At 44.1% G+C, this 15,815-nt stretch overlaps 1 protein-coding gene across 1 annotated transcript in view; it reads right to left on the bottom strand.

Annotated features, from left to right (window-relative positions):
* The window catches only part of LOC147122616 (neuronal vesicle trafficking-associated protein 1-like), an 82,481-nt gene that overhangs the window by 51,761 nt on the left and 14,905 nt on the right, over positions 1-15,815 (bottom strand). Inside the window, exon 3 of the mRNA XM_086007858.1 lies at positions 4,614-4,730. Within this exon, the coding sequence (XP_085863984.1) occupies positions 4,614-4,730 (117 nt within the window). The remainder of the gene's footprint in view (positions 1-4,613; positions 4,731-15,815) is intronic.

Below are 15,815 nucleotides of genomic sequence, written 5' to 3'. Positions count from 1 at the left end.
GCCCCCCCCAGCGACTGGGAACCATTCCAGTCAACCAGTCGCTGGGAGCGCCAGGCGGAAAGGGGGGCGCCACTGAAGTTCCGGTTCGGGGCGCCGCAAGGGCGTTGCACCATGAAATGACGTCAGGATCTGCGCGCGCAGCTGAGCGGGCGTTGCGGTTTTGCGCCGCCGCTAAATGTCCGCTCAATTTCGCGAGAGGCACAGGTCTCGCCACGCCCGGGCGCTAGCCGCTTCGCGCCCCACTTATCGCCCTCTTAAGGCGCTAACAACTGAATTTCTCCCCCTTGCACTTTTCATATTCCCCAGGACATCCCAAAGCACTTCACAGCCATGTCATGTAAGCAAACACAGCAGCCGATTTGTGCAGAGCAAGCTCCCATAAATAGCAATGAGTTAGATGATCTGTTCAGTGATGTTGGTTGAGGGAGGGATGTGGCCAGGACAATTCCCCTCTTCAAAACAGTGCCAAGGAATGTTTTATGTCCATCTGAGCAATCGGATGGGAATTTCAATTTAATGCCTCATCTGAAAAACAGCAAATCCTCACTACTGAGGTAGTTCACTAAAGTGTTAGTGTAGATTATGTGATCAAGTCTCTGGAATGGGGCTTGAACCCATAACCTACCACCTCAAAAGGCAAGAGTGTTACCATTGAGCCAAGACTCACACTTACTAGGAAAGTCAGTTTTATGCACAGTGGGCCTTGCTAGCACTGAATCTGCAGGAGGACTCACCTCCTGACACTCTGGAAATGGAGCAATTCATCTGCAGAAGTTTCTGGACACTGAGCCTGACCTACAATTTCTTATAAATCATCTATCCAGTGGGCTATCTAAGACAAGAGCCTATGAAAAAAAATAATAGCAATAGCTGGGATTTCTATTCAATCATTCAGGAACTCCCAAAAATTGGCAAGGCATCGATGTGACTTTCATGTCATCTGAGCCATTATACCAGTGAGATATTGGCATGAAGCCCAGGAATCTGAAGGTGGTCTTTCATGCTGATTTCACACTAGCATCGTGTTGGCACGAATTATACCAGCAGTGGCCTCCATTTTTCACATTCTCGCCAATATAAAATTGATAATAGAAGTGGGAACAGATGGAAACAAATTGCTGGAATGCAGGTTAAAATCAAGCCTTTCAAACACAGGATGGAAGAAGTTTTTAATTGGCTTCTTCATTAAAGTAATTGTAGTTGTAAATAAAGGATCTTTAATCAAAGATCATCAATGTGAATCATTTGCAGGGTAACAATAGCAGAGCAATTTTCAAGGGCCGGATACTGAACCTAACAGATGCCAATTTACATTAAAGCCTCAAACAAGCACACAAATTAAATTTCAACCCAACAGATGCACTGAGCTTCGTATCCCTATAGAATCCCCAGGAGATTCTCATTTAGTATTTAGGTCATTCTGACATACAGCAGGCTCACTACTCCAAGACAGCAAAATCTTTTTCTCCAATAAGATCAGAGTAACCTAGAAGGCAATATCTGGAACTAAGGGGGCGATTGTAACTACCAGCGTGTTTCCGGCAGGATCCCACTGGTCTTAGTTAGTTCCCTGCCCACGGCAGTATTGAACCACGGTGATTTCACCCGCCGGGACTCATTAGCATGCCACCGGCAGCAACCGGCCTCCAGAGAAGAGGCCACCTGCCGGCACTCAGGTAAGTGTGGGGAAGAGAGAGTCCAGGGAAAAGAAGGAATAAACTCTCCTTGGGGAAAGTGAACACCTTAGCCGCAGGACCTCTTCAGCTTCCCGATCCTCTTCGCGCAAGCCATCACCTGACAGGAAAGCCCAAAGAACTGCCCAACCGTCCAGTTTCTCAGGGTGGGTAAAGTTAAAATCTCCCTGCCTTATGTTTCTTCACAGAGCATGTGTGGTTTGCAAAGTCGGGAGAAGCCGATACTGCTTTGCGGAACACCTCCGTTCAGTCCGTAAGGGTGACCCCGAGCTTCCGGTCGCCTGTCATTTTAATTCACCGCTCCATTCCCACTCAGACCTCACCGTCCTTGGCCTCTTGCATTGTTCCACGGAAGCTCAACGTAAACTCGAGGAACAGCACCTCATCTTCCGATTAGGCACTTTACAGCCTTCCGACTCAATATCGAGTTCAACAATTTCAGATCATAACCTCGGCCCCTATTACATTTTTACTTATTTTTTTATCCACACTTTTGTTTTGGTTTCCCCCCCCCACCCCTTTCCTTTTTTCTCTCTCTCCCACATGGCAGCTGCCTCCCATTCTGCCAGCACATTTCACACCTAATCTAGAGCTGTCTTTTGTCTCCACTAGTCCTATCACCATCTCGTCTCATTTTGAATACCACTTAATGTCTCTTCTCTTTTGTTCTCTCTCAGCCCGGCCTCTTAATCTGTTTCATTCCCTGTGCCTCTTTAGTCTTGATAAAGGGTTTTGACCCGAAACGTGGACTCTAATTTTTCTCCACGGATGTTGCCTGGCCTGCTGAGTTTTTCCAGCATCTTTTGTTGTTATCTGACAGAAATGTCCAGCATAGAATGTATAACACTAGAACACGATGATTTACACGGAGTTCCCCCCACATTGCAGAACTTCACAGACTCTGCATACAAAAAATGCATTTCATGCACAATGTATAGCCCTGATCAGACCAGACTCTGCTATCTTTCACCACACTGATTGTTCCCAGAACTCATTATCATTGTAAACATAAGGGCTGATTCACAGGCTACGAGCACTCTTACAGGAAGTGCTGGTCAGGAAATCACATGCTACAGTGCTTGGATCTACTGTCCATTAATTTAAAAATGAACAGACTATCCGGACCTGCGATTTTCCAGTGTTCCCTGTGAGCATTGTTCCTGGCCAGGAGCACCTGAGTGGGGAATCAGCCCTATAATAGCCCATCTAAAATCACTGGTCATCAGGGTCACGGTAACCTTGGCAACAGGTACCAGTGTGGCCCCTTTACGTCAGCAAAATGTAACCCATCCTTTCCTATCATTTTCCCTCTTTCATGCCTTCCTTCTGTTCATATATCCAACAGTGTTCCCGTAGAATTTTTTTCCTTGTGGTAGTTCCATGGTCTCTCGTGAAAATGACAACTTTAGAAAAGACTCACATACAGTAGTTATGCCTATGCAAAGGAGCAACAGCAAGAGCTGCCACTTCTAGGATTTACGTGTTGTGAGCCCCAGCAAACAAAGCATAAAATTATTCATATATAACAGCCAACAGTTCAGTATAAAATTTGTGTCAAGGCTTTTTTTTTGTAAACTCCATTACTCCCTGAATGTGCATACAGGAGTATCAGAAGAAATAGTCAGCGCCACTTATGTTAAGAGAAGTGTTGCCACGGAGCAGCTCGATAGTGTTAGATCCGTGTATCTTAATGTTGTGTCCTTCAATAATCAGACAACAGACTGCAGGGAACGATTCAACAGGTGTTTACTGAATGAGGGTTACTCTAGAACTAACTATACAGATCACTACTCAGGGTTTATATACAGGTGTGGTCACTGCCGGTACTACAGTATACAGGAGCTGTAAAAAGTTCTCCCCTTAAAGGTACATACATTACAGATAGTACCCAAACACGCCAAGGCACTGAGTGGCGAGAGACAGGATCAGCTCACGATATTGCACTTGGTGGGTTCCCACTCTTAGCTGTGCTGTCAAACAGGGATGAAATAAACTCTCTCTCATGATGCCCAGTGTTAAACACAACATCAAAAGTAACCTGATAGAGTTGACGTCCGCTCTTCCTTAGCCTCCAGAACAGAAGGACAACAAAAAAATAAAAAAAATTTAAATGTGGCATCATAATAATAGAAAACTTATGAATGAACTACAAATGACAACAAATACAAATTTGCAACGTGGTGCTTGACTCAATTAAAAAGGTATTCCCACTCAATTATCCCCAACTAAAAATACATGGGCCCTGAAAGCCTGTGGGTGTTCTCCCAGTCTTCAACCACAATTTCAGTGGGGGACCAGCAAAGCCCCGGGAGAAATGGGTGAGCAGCCATTTCAGCAATTTACCCTCCAGGGTTTCTTACAGTCTCCCACCGAAGTTACAGTTGGAGACTAAAAAAAAAACCTCTAGGATTTCAGGGCCATTCACGTTAAAAACTATACAGAATTAAGACTGTGATTTCTGGATTCCAACAGTATTCAGACCTTTATCAGTTCAATCCAGTCCAGTCCACTCCATCCAGTTCTGCCCCAACCCAATCTGCCATCAACACCCCAGTGCTTGCAGGTTTAAGTCCTAGTTCCATAGAATTTGCGAACCTCAGGTTTCAACCAGTCCACCAAGAGATTAGTTAATGCACACATTAAATTATACTATTGTATGTAACACTAGTCAGCAGCTCATTAATGAAATCAAGAGCTAGGATGGAGTTGGAGGCAGCAAGATGATTTGGGGGAGGGGGATCAGAAAACAGGAATAATTCCCAATTCCTACCTCATGCCTTTGGTAGCTTGTCTGAACCTTTCAGTTATTCCTTGAAGTTCACTCATTATGCTACATTTAACAGACCATCTCACGTTAATGCCCGCAAAGTGTAATGTAGAACAGGAGTCAAAGGTTGCTGTGAAAACTAGGACAATTACCTTGAACCGCTCCGAAACCCCATCAGTGAAGCTGATGGTAAATTCAGCAATTTTCGGTGCTTGAAGCTTGCCTTTCTTTTGACTTGGCTGGTACTCTGCCCGCGTTTTAACTATAACCTACAAGGAAGAGAAAATAAAGTCAGCTTGGCACAGTTATGTATCTTACTAAGTACATATCAGCTAAAATACCATACGCACTTACCTTCTCCCACAGGATGAAGCTATTCAAGCAACAGCCAGATCAAATGCAATCAATTCCACTATACTTAATACTTGTAAAATAAACCATTTTGGGGGTGTGACTTTCAACCAAAGAATTCATAAAAATCCAAAGGTTTGTATTTGTCTTAGACATGTCAACTGTAATCAAAAGGTTTATTTGGTATACTGGTGCCAATGTGCTATGGGAAAAATTACTCAAAACAATACGCTTCTTGTACAGTACAATGTTTTTATTTCAATACCTTAAATTCCTCCTCACAACCAGCACAAGTGACAGACCTGAAACCAACAGAACCTCACCCTAGAGTTATACAGCTCAGACTGGTCTCTCCAAGCACAGCCCAAGGGAAGGACAAAATCTGTTAACTGTACTGCCGGGTGTTTTCAGCCCAATCACATTTGCACTTTATTGAAATCCTAGGGACATCTCCAGTATTTCTCCAAAATAAAATTGTCACCAGCCTCAAACCATCTTCTGTGTTGAGTCATGTAAATCCAATCTCCACTCCAGACTCTCGACTGTTTTGTGATCTGTCTGCATTGCTGTGGCACTAACCCAATAATTAACACAGGCAGTGTGCTCAGTCTCATGCTAAGTTAACCAGGTTAATTAAAAATCATCTTATAAACACAGGAAATTACACCTTCAGGGGTGCTCCCCGCCCCCCTTCCCCTCCCCACCAGGCACCAAATGTCTCTTCTTCAGCATAATAGAAAACTGTCAAATTAGCACTTTTCTGTGTTTTTGGATAGTCGAACACAATTAGGCCAGAAATCCTATTTGGGGCCCTGCCATTTTCCAACGTAACTGCCAGAAAGGCCAGAAAATGCGCCACAACCCAGTTCTGTTGGGATGTCGCCTAATGGAGAGGAGGCTAGGAAATTCCAGCAGGGGGGAGAAGGCCGGATCTTCCATCTGTCCCACTGTAGCTAAGATCTGGTGTGAGTCAGATTGAGGCATTTTGAAAAAATCCCCAATCCTTTACTAGCTGCTTCTCCCATCCATGCAGATGACCCCCATTCCCAGTCAGGGTCTGGAGCCAGTCTGTTTGGGTGAACCTATGGCCCACTACACCCCTCTTGCCCAGTGAAAAATGACCCTACAGCAATTTCAGGGTCCTGGTGTTTAGAGTCGATCCAAAAAAAACACGAGCCTGCCATTTTATAATTTACAGTTTACATTTTTGCACTTTGAGCATTACTGCGGACATTAAACTTACATGCTTGGATAGAATGCACATTAATATTGTCATGAGTGGGTAATGACAACAACTTGCATTTATATTGCGCCTTTAAATGTAGTAAAATGTCCCAAAGCGCTTCGCAGGAGAGTTGTCGAACAAAATTTGACACCAAGCCACGTAAAGAGATATTAGGGCAGCTTGGTCAAAGAGGTAGATTTTAAGGAGCGTTTTAAAAGGAGGTAGAGAGATGGAGAGGTTTCGGGAGGGAATGCCAGAGGTTGGGGCCTCGACAGCTGAAGGCACGGCTGCCAATGGTGGAGCGATTAAAATTGGGGATGCACAAGACGTAGAAAAAAAGACTTGCATTTATATAGTGCCTTTCATGACCACCGGACGTCCCAAAACACAATACTTTTTGAAGTGTAGTCACTGTCGCAATGTAGGAAACGCAGCAGCCAATTTTCACACAGCAAACTCCCACAAACAGCAATGTGATAATGGCCAGATAATCTGTTTTTGTTATGTTGATTGAGGAATAAATAAATATTGGCCAGGACACCGGGGATAACTCCCCTGCTCTTTTTTGAAATAGTGCCATGGGATCTTAAACGTCCGTCTGAGAGAGCAGACAGAACCTCGGTTTAACATCTCATCTGAAAGACAGCACCTCTGACAGTGCAGCACTCCCTCAGTATTGCACTGGCGTGTCAGCCTAGATTTTTGTGCTCAAGTCCCTGGAGTGGGACTTGAACCCACAACCTTCTGACACAGAGGCGAGAGTGCTACCCACTGAGCCACAGCTGACACACAGAGACCAGAACTGGAGGAGCACAGATATCGGAGGGTTTTAGGGCTGGAGGAGGTTAGAGAGATAGGGAGGAGCGAGGCCGTGGAGGGATTTGAAAACAAGGATGAGCATTTTAAAGGCATTGCTTATCCGGAGCCAATGTAGGTCAGTGAACACATGGGTGATGGGTGACTGGGACTTGGTGCGAGTTAGGATACAGGCAGCAGAGGTTTGGATGACCTTAAGTTTATGGAAGCTGGAAGATGGGAGGATGGCCAGGAGTGCGTTGGAATAGTCAAGTCTAGAGGTAACAAAGGCATGGATGAGGGTTTCAGCAACAGATGAGCTGAGGCAGGGGCAGAGTCGAGCGATGTTAGAGGTGAAAGTAGGCGGTCTTGGTGATGGCGCGGATATGTGGTCGGAAGCTCATCTCGGAGTCAAATACAACAGCAAGTCCATTTGAATCATTCCTTTGTAGCTCAATCCGACATTGCTCTTAAGGTTCACCACTTCACATGCCTAAAACCATAAATCCAAATGTAAGGTGCATTGTCATGAAGCTGGAAGATATTGTCTTACTCCGAACCCCACAGCTGCTTTGATTCCTGAACTGTGCCGAGTTCGTACATATCAGATGATGGGCTGTAAGGCTGAGTCGGGTGATGTTACGTTGGTGGGAATAGGGGGTCTTGGTGATGATGTGGAGGTGTGGTCAGAAGCTCATCTCAGGGTCAAATACGACACCAAGGTTCCGAACATTAGGGTTCAGCCTCTGACAGTTGCCAGGGAGAGGGATGGAGTCGGTAAGGATACTAGGAAGCTGAAATTCTACTGCCAAGTGCTAGCATATATTGCCCGGCACACAGGGACCCTCTGTGGGTTTTCTACTGTCCCCTTATTTAAAACAGCTAGCAGAGTCCCAACATGATTTTTGTCAAGCAGTGGGAGGGCAGAGATCAGGATTTTCTGTACAGGAGCTGAAATATGCAGGTATCCCGTCCTGTCGGCAGCTAAATTTGAAATTGGACAATTTCTGGTTTGTTTTGTGTTGATATGAGGCAGGAGCCTGTTAATGTCCAGAGGAAAGGCGCATCATCCTACATCAAGCTAAGAGTTTTGAATGGTGATGTGTAGCAGTAAAGTTGAAACCAAGCAAAAGGCGTCAAATAAATATCCCACAAAACCATCAATGGCGCAATGCCAAGAAACCAAAAACAGCAGAAAAGGACCACTTAGTTTATCAAAACTTCAGTTGGGGCAGTTAGAGGTATGTCCAGGTACTGTGTATCCACAAGAATGTGCTTTGCTCCAACTTTTAAAGTGACACAGCGCTAGCCTAGTGCCAAGGACAAAACTCATTAGAACTCTGAAAGAAACAGGGACAATTCCCTAATGAATGCCATGTCTCATCATCTGATATGTACTAACTCGGCACAGTTCAGGAATCAAAGCAGCTGTGGGGTTCGGAGTAAGACAATATCTTCCAGCTTCATGACAATCCACAATATCAAGTTCAACAATTTCAGATCATAACCTCGGCCCCTATCATATTTATATATTTTATCCACACTTTTGGTTTGTGCCTTTTCTTTTTTTTCTCTCCCACACGGCAGCTGTCTTTCACTCTGCCAGCATATTTCACACTTCATCTAGAGCCATCCTTTGTCTCTTTACTCGTCTCGCCTTGAATATCTCTTAATGTCTCTTTACTTCTCACAAACCTTCCCTTTTGTTCTTTCATCCCCTCCCCCATTTCCCAGCCCCCAACTTGCTTTTTCATTTCCTGCTTTTTTCTCAGTTCTGAAGAAGGGTCTTCGACCTGAAACGTTAACTCTGTTTCTCTCTCCATGGACGTTGCCTGGCCTGCTGAGTTTTTCCAGCTTTTTCTGTTGTTATCTCGGATTTTATCTCCCTTCCATCTTTAGTGATGGCCAGTCGGGCCTCAGGAAACCCGACAGCTAAAGGGAGGGGAGGACTGCTGCCTGGAAGAGACAAGTGCTTTTCCAGCACTGCTTGTGGGCAAAGAGCATGAGTGCTTCCTCCCCCCGGCCCCCTAAACAAATCTGTTTCCCACTCCACGCGATCGGACCACACCCCCCACGATCACCAACTCCACCACTGCCCGCGATCGGCAACTCCAACCCTCCAAACCACACCGTATCCACTTCCCAACCACCCTTCGCAATCTCTTCCCAGAGGAGCAGGAACCCGCTTTCTGGAACTTTCTCCCCCCGCCCCCCCCCCCCCCCAAACAGGGAGCCAAGCCTGTCAAACAGGCTGGCTTCCAGGCAGGAAACCTGTTCATGCATGTTGCAGAGTTAAAACTCCAGTGCTCGGGGAACTGACCAGAACTCCTGCCCCACCCTCCGCTTGGAAATCCCACCCCACTAAAGATCGGGGCCATAGAATTTTACAGCACATAAGGTGGCCATTCGTTCCATTATGCCTGTATTGTGTCCATTATCAGTGATAAAGGTACAAGGACATCACAAGCACTAGTCTTTATTTCTATTTTTACAAGATTCTTGTGACTTTCCACATCTTATATCCTCAACATTTCATATTTTGCCTATACCAAGACCAGTAATAATTATCTGAATCTTTTCCAAGGTCTCTAGCATTCTGCACATCAATAAAAGCATGTGGTAAATCAATCATCTCACTTCTTTATTCATGGGGCTCCAAGCAGTTGGCAGTTTCCCAATTTCCAAGTTTCTTACCACCTGTATAACTTTTGTTCTTGAGCCAGAGTCTTTGTACTCAGGTACTGTGGCAAAAACAATAGTAACTCAGTATGGTCAGCATAGTGTGGTTTATAAAAGATCCTTCAGATGTTCATACTCCTTGAAGTATCAGCTGTGGCTCAGTTGGTAGCACCCTTGCCTCTGAGTCAGAAGGTTGTGGGTTCAAATACCCACTCCAAGAGACTCGAGCACAAAAATCTAGGCTGACACTCCAGTGCAGTACTGAGGTGTGCTGCACTGTCAGAGGTGCTGTCTTTCAGATGAGATGTTAAACTGAAGCTCTGTCTGCCCTCTCAGGTGGACGTAAAAGATCCCATGGCACTATTTCAAAGAAGAGCAGGTGAGTTATCCCTAGTGTCTTGACCAATATTTATCCCTCAATCAACATCACCAAAACAGATGACCTGGTCATTATCACATTGCTGTTTGTGGGAGCTTTCCGGTGGTGGAGAAAGGTGCTACATAATTGCAAGTCTTTCTTTCTATTCATAGGTCAGAATTCTTTAACTTTCTTCAATTTGATCCCCAAATTGTTGTGACTTTAGACTCTTGTTAACACAATTCTTGTCAAGATTCAAGGTGTTGGCTATGATTCATTATGTGGCATTTCTTTTTCCAAATAATCTCTTTATTGGTGATATATTTTTATGGTGACATTTGGTTCCATGTAAGTGTTAAGTAGAAACAGCAGCTTATATATCACTTACAATTTCAATAATAAATAAAGAAACAAATTATTCATCCAAAATCATTTTGTCTGTCAGGGTAATTTGCTGAGTCGAGTGTCTGTATCTTCCCCTGCAGCACTTTATAGATTGGCATCAAGCACAAGATGCTCGTGTAGATAAGTGAGATCCATTTAATAAATTCTGGACCTAACTGATTCTTTGCAGGAAGCAATGTTGCAGACTGTCAGATGCCCTATTTTGAGGAAGAGTACTAATGTAGGCTCTAATTTGTACCCACTACATGGACTATTATCAAGAGGTATCAGAAAGAAAAAAGACTTGCACTTGTATAGCGCCTTTCACGACCACCGGACGTTTCAAAGTGCTTTACAGCCAATGAAGTACTTTTTGAAGTGTAGTCACTGTTATAATGTAGGAAACGCGGCAGCCAATTTGCGCACAGCAAGCTCCCACAAACAGCGATGTGATAATGACCAGATAATCTGTTTTTGTTATGTTGATTGAGGGATAAATATTGGCCAGGACACCGGGGATAACTTCCTTGCTCTTCTTCAAAATAGTGCCTTGGGATCTTTTATGTTTACCTGAGAGCATACGGGGCCTCGGTTTAACGTCTCATCTGAAAGACGGCACATCCAACAGTGCAGCACTCCCTCAGCACTGCACTGGAGTGTCAGCCTAGATTTATGTGCTCACGTCCCTGGAGTGGGGCCTGAACCCATAACCTTCTGACTCAGAGGTGAATGTGCTACCAACTGAACCATAGCTGACACTGACCAGGTACACAAATGCTCCCGCAGAAGAATCCAGTCTGGTCTTAGTAGACTCATTTTGGTACTATGCATTTTGAGGTAAAGCGCATGATCTTGACTAATAGCACATTTTGGGATTTTAGATCAATTATTTTTGTCTTCACAAAAAGAATTTGGGAATGAGTTATGTTTAAGTGTGTTTTACAAAGCAAAATGATTTTCATAGGTAGAAGAAGCATTAGGCTGAAGCCACTTAGGCAAAGGCTTTATTTGTTAATAGGTCAGGCATTGAAGTATGTATTAAAGCTGGATGAGCCAATTTGTGGAAGTCGCACTCGCAGTCTATTTCAAACTGAGACAATGAGAATCGATTGTCTCATTTAGCCAGAATGGGCCCTATTCATTTTGACAAGAAGATAGTTTGATGGTTTCATAAACCTACACCCCAGGAGAGGAGAGGAGGTAGCATGTTTTATTGACAGGTCTACTGGCCAATCACTGAACATGGAAGAAGTTAGAGGAACAGCCTTCCTACTTGCAGGCAACACAGAGAGAAAAGAGCAAAAGACACACATGGGTAGTCAGTCAGCCTAGCCTAGGGAGGGGAAATTCGCTCATTAAGACCATAGCCGGTCAGAATCAGAAAGCTGAACATGAATCATTATAGTTAGCCCACTAATAAGAGTAGTGTGTGTATTTCTCTTATTTTTCTTGTTCTCAAGGAATGTTGGGAACCTGTGCAGGAAGACAGAGGAAAGGGAAGCAAGGATAGAAGCAAAAGACAGGAAGGAGAAAAGCAAAAGTGGAAGTCAGAAAAATCAAGGGTGTAAATCAAACATGGCCACAGTAAACAATAATTCTAAAAGGTCTAAGAGTGTTAAAAATACAAGCCTGAAGGCTTTGTGTCTTAATGCGAGGAGCATTCGTAATAAGGTGAATTAGCTGCGCAAATAGATGTAAACAGATATGATATCATTGGGATTACGGAGACATGGCTCCAGGGTGACCAAGGCTGGGAATTCAACATTCAGGGGTATTCAATATTCAGGAAGGACAGGCAAAAAGGAAAAGGAGGTGGGGTAGCATTGCTGGTTAAAAGAGATTAACACAATAGTAAGGAAGAATATTAGCTCTGATGATGTGGAATCTGTATGAGTAGAGCTGAGAAATACCAAGGGGCAGAAAACATTAGTGGGAGTTGTATACAGACCTCCAAACAGTAATGCTGAGGTTGGGGATGGCATTAAACAGGAAATTAGAGATGCGTGCAATAAGGGCACAGCAGTTATCATGGGTGACTTTAATCTACATATAGATTGGTATAACCAAATTAGTAACAATACTGTGGAAGAGGAATTCCGAGAGTGTATACGGGATAGTTTCCTGGACCAATATGTCGAGGAACCAACTAGAGATCAGGCCATCTTAGACTGGGTATTATGTAATGAGAAAGGATTAATTAGCAATTTTGTTGTGTGAGGCCCCTTGGCGAGGAGCGATCATAATATGATCGAATTCTTCATTAAGATGGAGAGTGAAGTAGTTGATTCAGAGACTTGGGTACTGAATTTAAATAAAGGAAACTACGATGGTATGAGGCACGAGTTGGCGAGGATGGATTGGGAAATGTTACTTAAAGAGTTGACGGTGAATAGGCAATGGCAAACATTTAAAGATTGCATAGATGAACTACAGAGTTTGTTCATCCCTGGTTGGCATAAAAAAACAAAAAAGGTGACTCAACATTGGCTAATGAGGGAAATTAGGGATAGCATAAGATTCAAAGAGAGGACATATAAATTGGCCAGAAAAAGCAGCAAGCCTGAGGATTGGGGGCAGTTTAGGATTCAGCAAAGGAGGACAAAGGGATTAATTAAGAGGGGGGAAATAGAGTATGAGAGTAAGCTTGCAGGGAACATAAAAACTGACTGTAAAAGCTTCTATAGATATGTGAAGAGAAAAAGATTGGTAAAGTCAAGCGTAGGTCCCTTACAGTCAGAATCAGGGGAATTTATAATGGGGAACAAAGAAATGGTTGACCAATTAAATACATACTTTGGTTTTGTCTTCACAAAGGAGGACACAAATAAACTCCCAGAGATGTCGGGGAACATAGGGTCTAATGAGAGGGAGGAACTGACTGAAATCAGTATTTGTAGGGAAATGGTGTTAGGGAAATTGACTGGATTGAAGGCCGATAAATCCCCAGGGCCTGATAATCTACATCCTAGGGTACTTAAGGAAGTGGCCCTAGAAATAGTAGATGCATTGCTGGTCATCTTCCAAAATTCTATAGACTCTGGAACAGTTCCCATGGATTGGAGGATAGCTAATGTAACCCCACTACTTAAAAAAGGTGGTAGAGAGAAAACGGGGAATTATAGACCGGTAAGCCTGACATCGGTAGTGGGGAAAATGCTAGAGTCCATTATAAAAGATAGAATAGCAGAGCACTTAGAAAACAGTGACAGGGTCGGACAAAGTCAACATGGATTTACAAAATGTAAATCATGCTTGACTAATCTATTGGAATTTTTTGAGGATGTAACTGGTAGAATAGATAAGGGAGAACCAGTGGATGTGGTGTATTTGGACTTTCAGAAGGCTTCGATAAGGTCCCGCATAAGAGACTAGCATGCAAAGTTAAAGCACATGGGATTGGGGGTAAGGTACTGATTTGGATAGAAAACTGGTTGGCAGACAAGAAGCAAAGAGTTGGAATAAACGGGTCTTTTTCCGAGTGGAAGGCAGTGACTAGTGGGGTACCGCAGGGATCGATGCTAGGACCCCAGTTATTCACAATATATATTAATGATCTAGACGAGGGAACTAGATGTAATATCTCCAGGTTTGCAGACGACACAAAGCTGGGTGGGCGTGTGTGCTGTGAGGAGGATGCAGAGAAACTGCAGTATGATTTGGACGGGTTGAGCGATTGGGCAAATGCAGTATAATGTGGATAAATGCGAGGTTATCCACTTTGGTGGCAAAAACAGGAAGGCAGATTATCTGAACGGCAATTGATTGGGAAAAGGGGAAGTGCAACGAGACCTGGGTGTCCTTGTGCACCAGTCACTGAAGGTAAGCATGCAGGTGCAGCAGGCAGTTAAGAAGGCAAATGGTATGGTGGCCTTCATAGCGAGAGGATTCAAGTACAGGAGCAAGGATGTCTTGCTGCAGTTGTACAGGGCCTTGGTGAGACCACATCTGGAGTATTGTGTGCAGTTTTGGTCGCCTTATCTGAGGAAGGATGTTCTCGCCATGGAGGGAGTGCAGCAAAGATTCACCAGACTAATACCTGGGATGGCAGGAATGACGTATGAAGAGAGATTGGGTCGATTAGGCTTATATTCGCTAGAGTTTAGAAGAATGAGAGGGGATCGCATTGAAACTTGTAAAATTCTAACAGGACTAGACAGACCAGATGCAGGAAGGGTGTTCCCGATGGCAGGGGAGTCCAGAACCAGGGGTCACAGTCTAAGGAAAAGGGGTAAGCCATTTAGGACTGAGATGAGGAGGAATTTCTTCACCCAGAGAGTGGTGAACCTGTGGAATTCTCTACCACAGAAGACAGTTGAGGCCAATTCATTAAATATATTCAAGAAGGAGTTAGATATATTTCTTAAGGCTAAGGGGATCAAGGGATATGGGGAGAAAGCAGGGACAGGGCACTGAATTTGGATGATCAGCCATGATCGCATTGAATGGCGGAGCAGGCTCGAGGGGCCGAATGGCCTACTCCTGCTCCTATCTTCTATGTTTCTATGTTCTGTAGTTGACTGAATCAAGGTGAGATTTGATTATAACTGTTACTCTGTACATTCACTTGCTGCCTTTAAAGCAACTTCACAATTCGCACTTGGCTTAGTTTCACTAGTGTTTCAGACAGCCTTCAGAAAGATTGGAGGAGGGCACAGGGCATGTGTGAACCACATGGCATTCAGCTCAGATCACATGGGGCTTCTACTTTTACACGCAAGGCACTCGGACCACACAGGAGTGACCAACACCATTGTAACAGAGAGAATATCTAAAGCCAACCCAAAACTTGTAACAGCCAAGATGCTGGCATTGCAGTTTAATAAAAATGAGCCTGCAGGAGTCACATTGTATCAAATCTTCAACTTGATTATGAAAAAGAGACAGTGACACTCTCTGCCATCTGGCTTATCTCCTCATGTTTATAACATTTTGTATAAGTAAGTCAAATTAGTCGTCCTACACTGGTGATCAATTCTTCTGTGTCACCCTAGTTACTGTAACACTGTGAGGAACTGTTTCAGTTCATGTAACTGCCCCAATCCTGTGATTTTTCATTTTAGCATGTTCTACTTTGTTTTCTTTCGATGCCGCAACTCTTTTTCCACTCAACATTGAAGTGTCAGCTGTGGCTCAGTGGGTAGCACACTCGCCTGAGTCAGAAGGTTGTGGGTTCAAGTCCCACTCCAGAGACTTGAGCCCATAAGAAAAGCCAGGCTGACACTCCAGTGCAGTGCTGAGCTGAGGGAGTGCTGCACTGTCGGATGTGCCGTCTTTCAGATGAGACGTTAAACCGAGGCCCCGTCTGCTCTCTCAGGTGGACATAAAGATCCCATGGCACTATTTTGAAGAAGAGCAGGGGAGTTATCCCCAGTGTCCTGGCCAATATTTATCCCTCAACCAAAATAACGAAAACAGATTATCTGGTCATTATCACATTGCGGTTTGTAGGAGCTTGCCGTGTGCAAATTGGCTGCCGCATTTATCACATTACAACAGTGACTCCACTTCAAAAAGTACTTCATGGGCTGTAAAGCGCTTTGAAACGACTGGTGGTCGGGAAAG

The sequence above is a fragment of the Somniosus microcephalus genome, chromosome 2 (assembly GCF_052327205.1).
Source record: "Somniosus microcephalus isolate GS21.2 chromosome 2, FLI_Smic_1.0, whole genome shotgun sequence".
Lineage (NCBI taxonomy): Eukaryota > Metazoa > Chordata > Chondrichthyes > Squaliformes > Somniosidae > Somniosus > Somniosus microcephalus.
The sequence above is the reverse complement of the archived record's forward strand: the minus strand, read 5'-3'. Positions and strand labels throughout refer to the sequence as shown.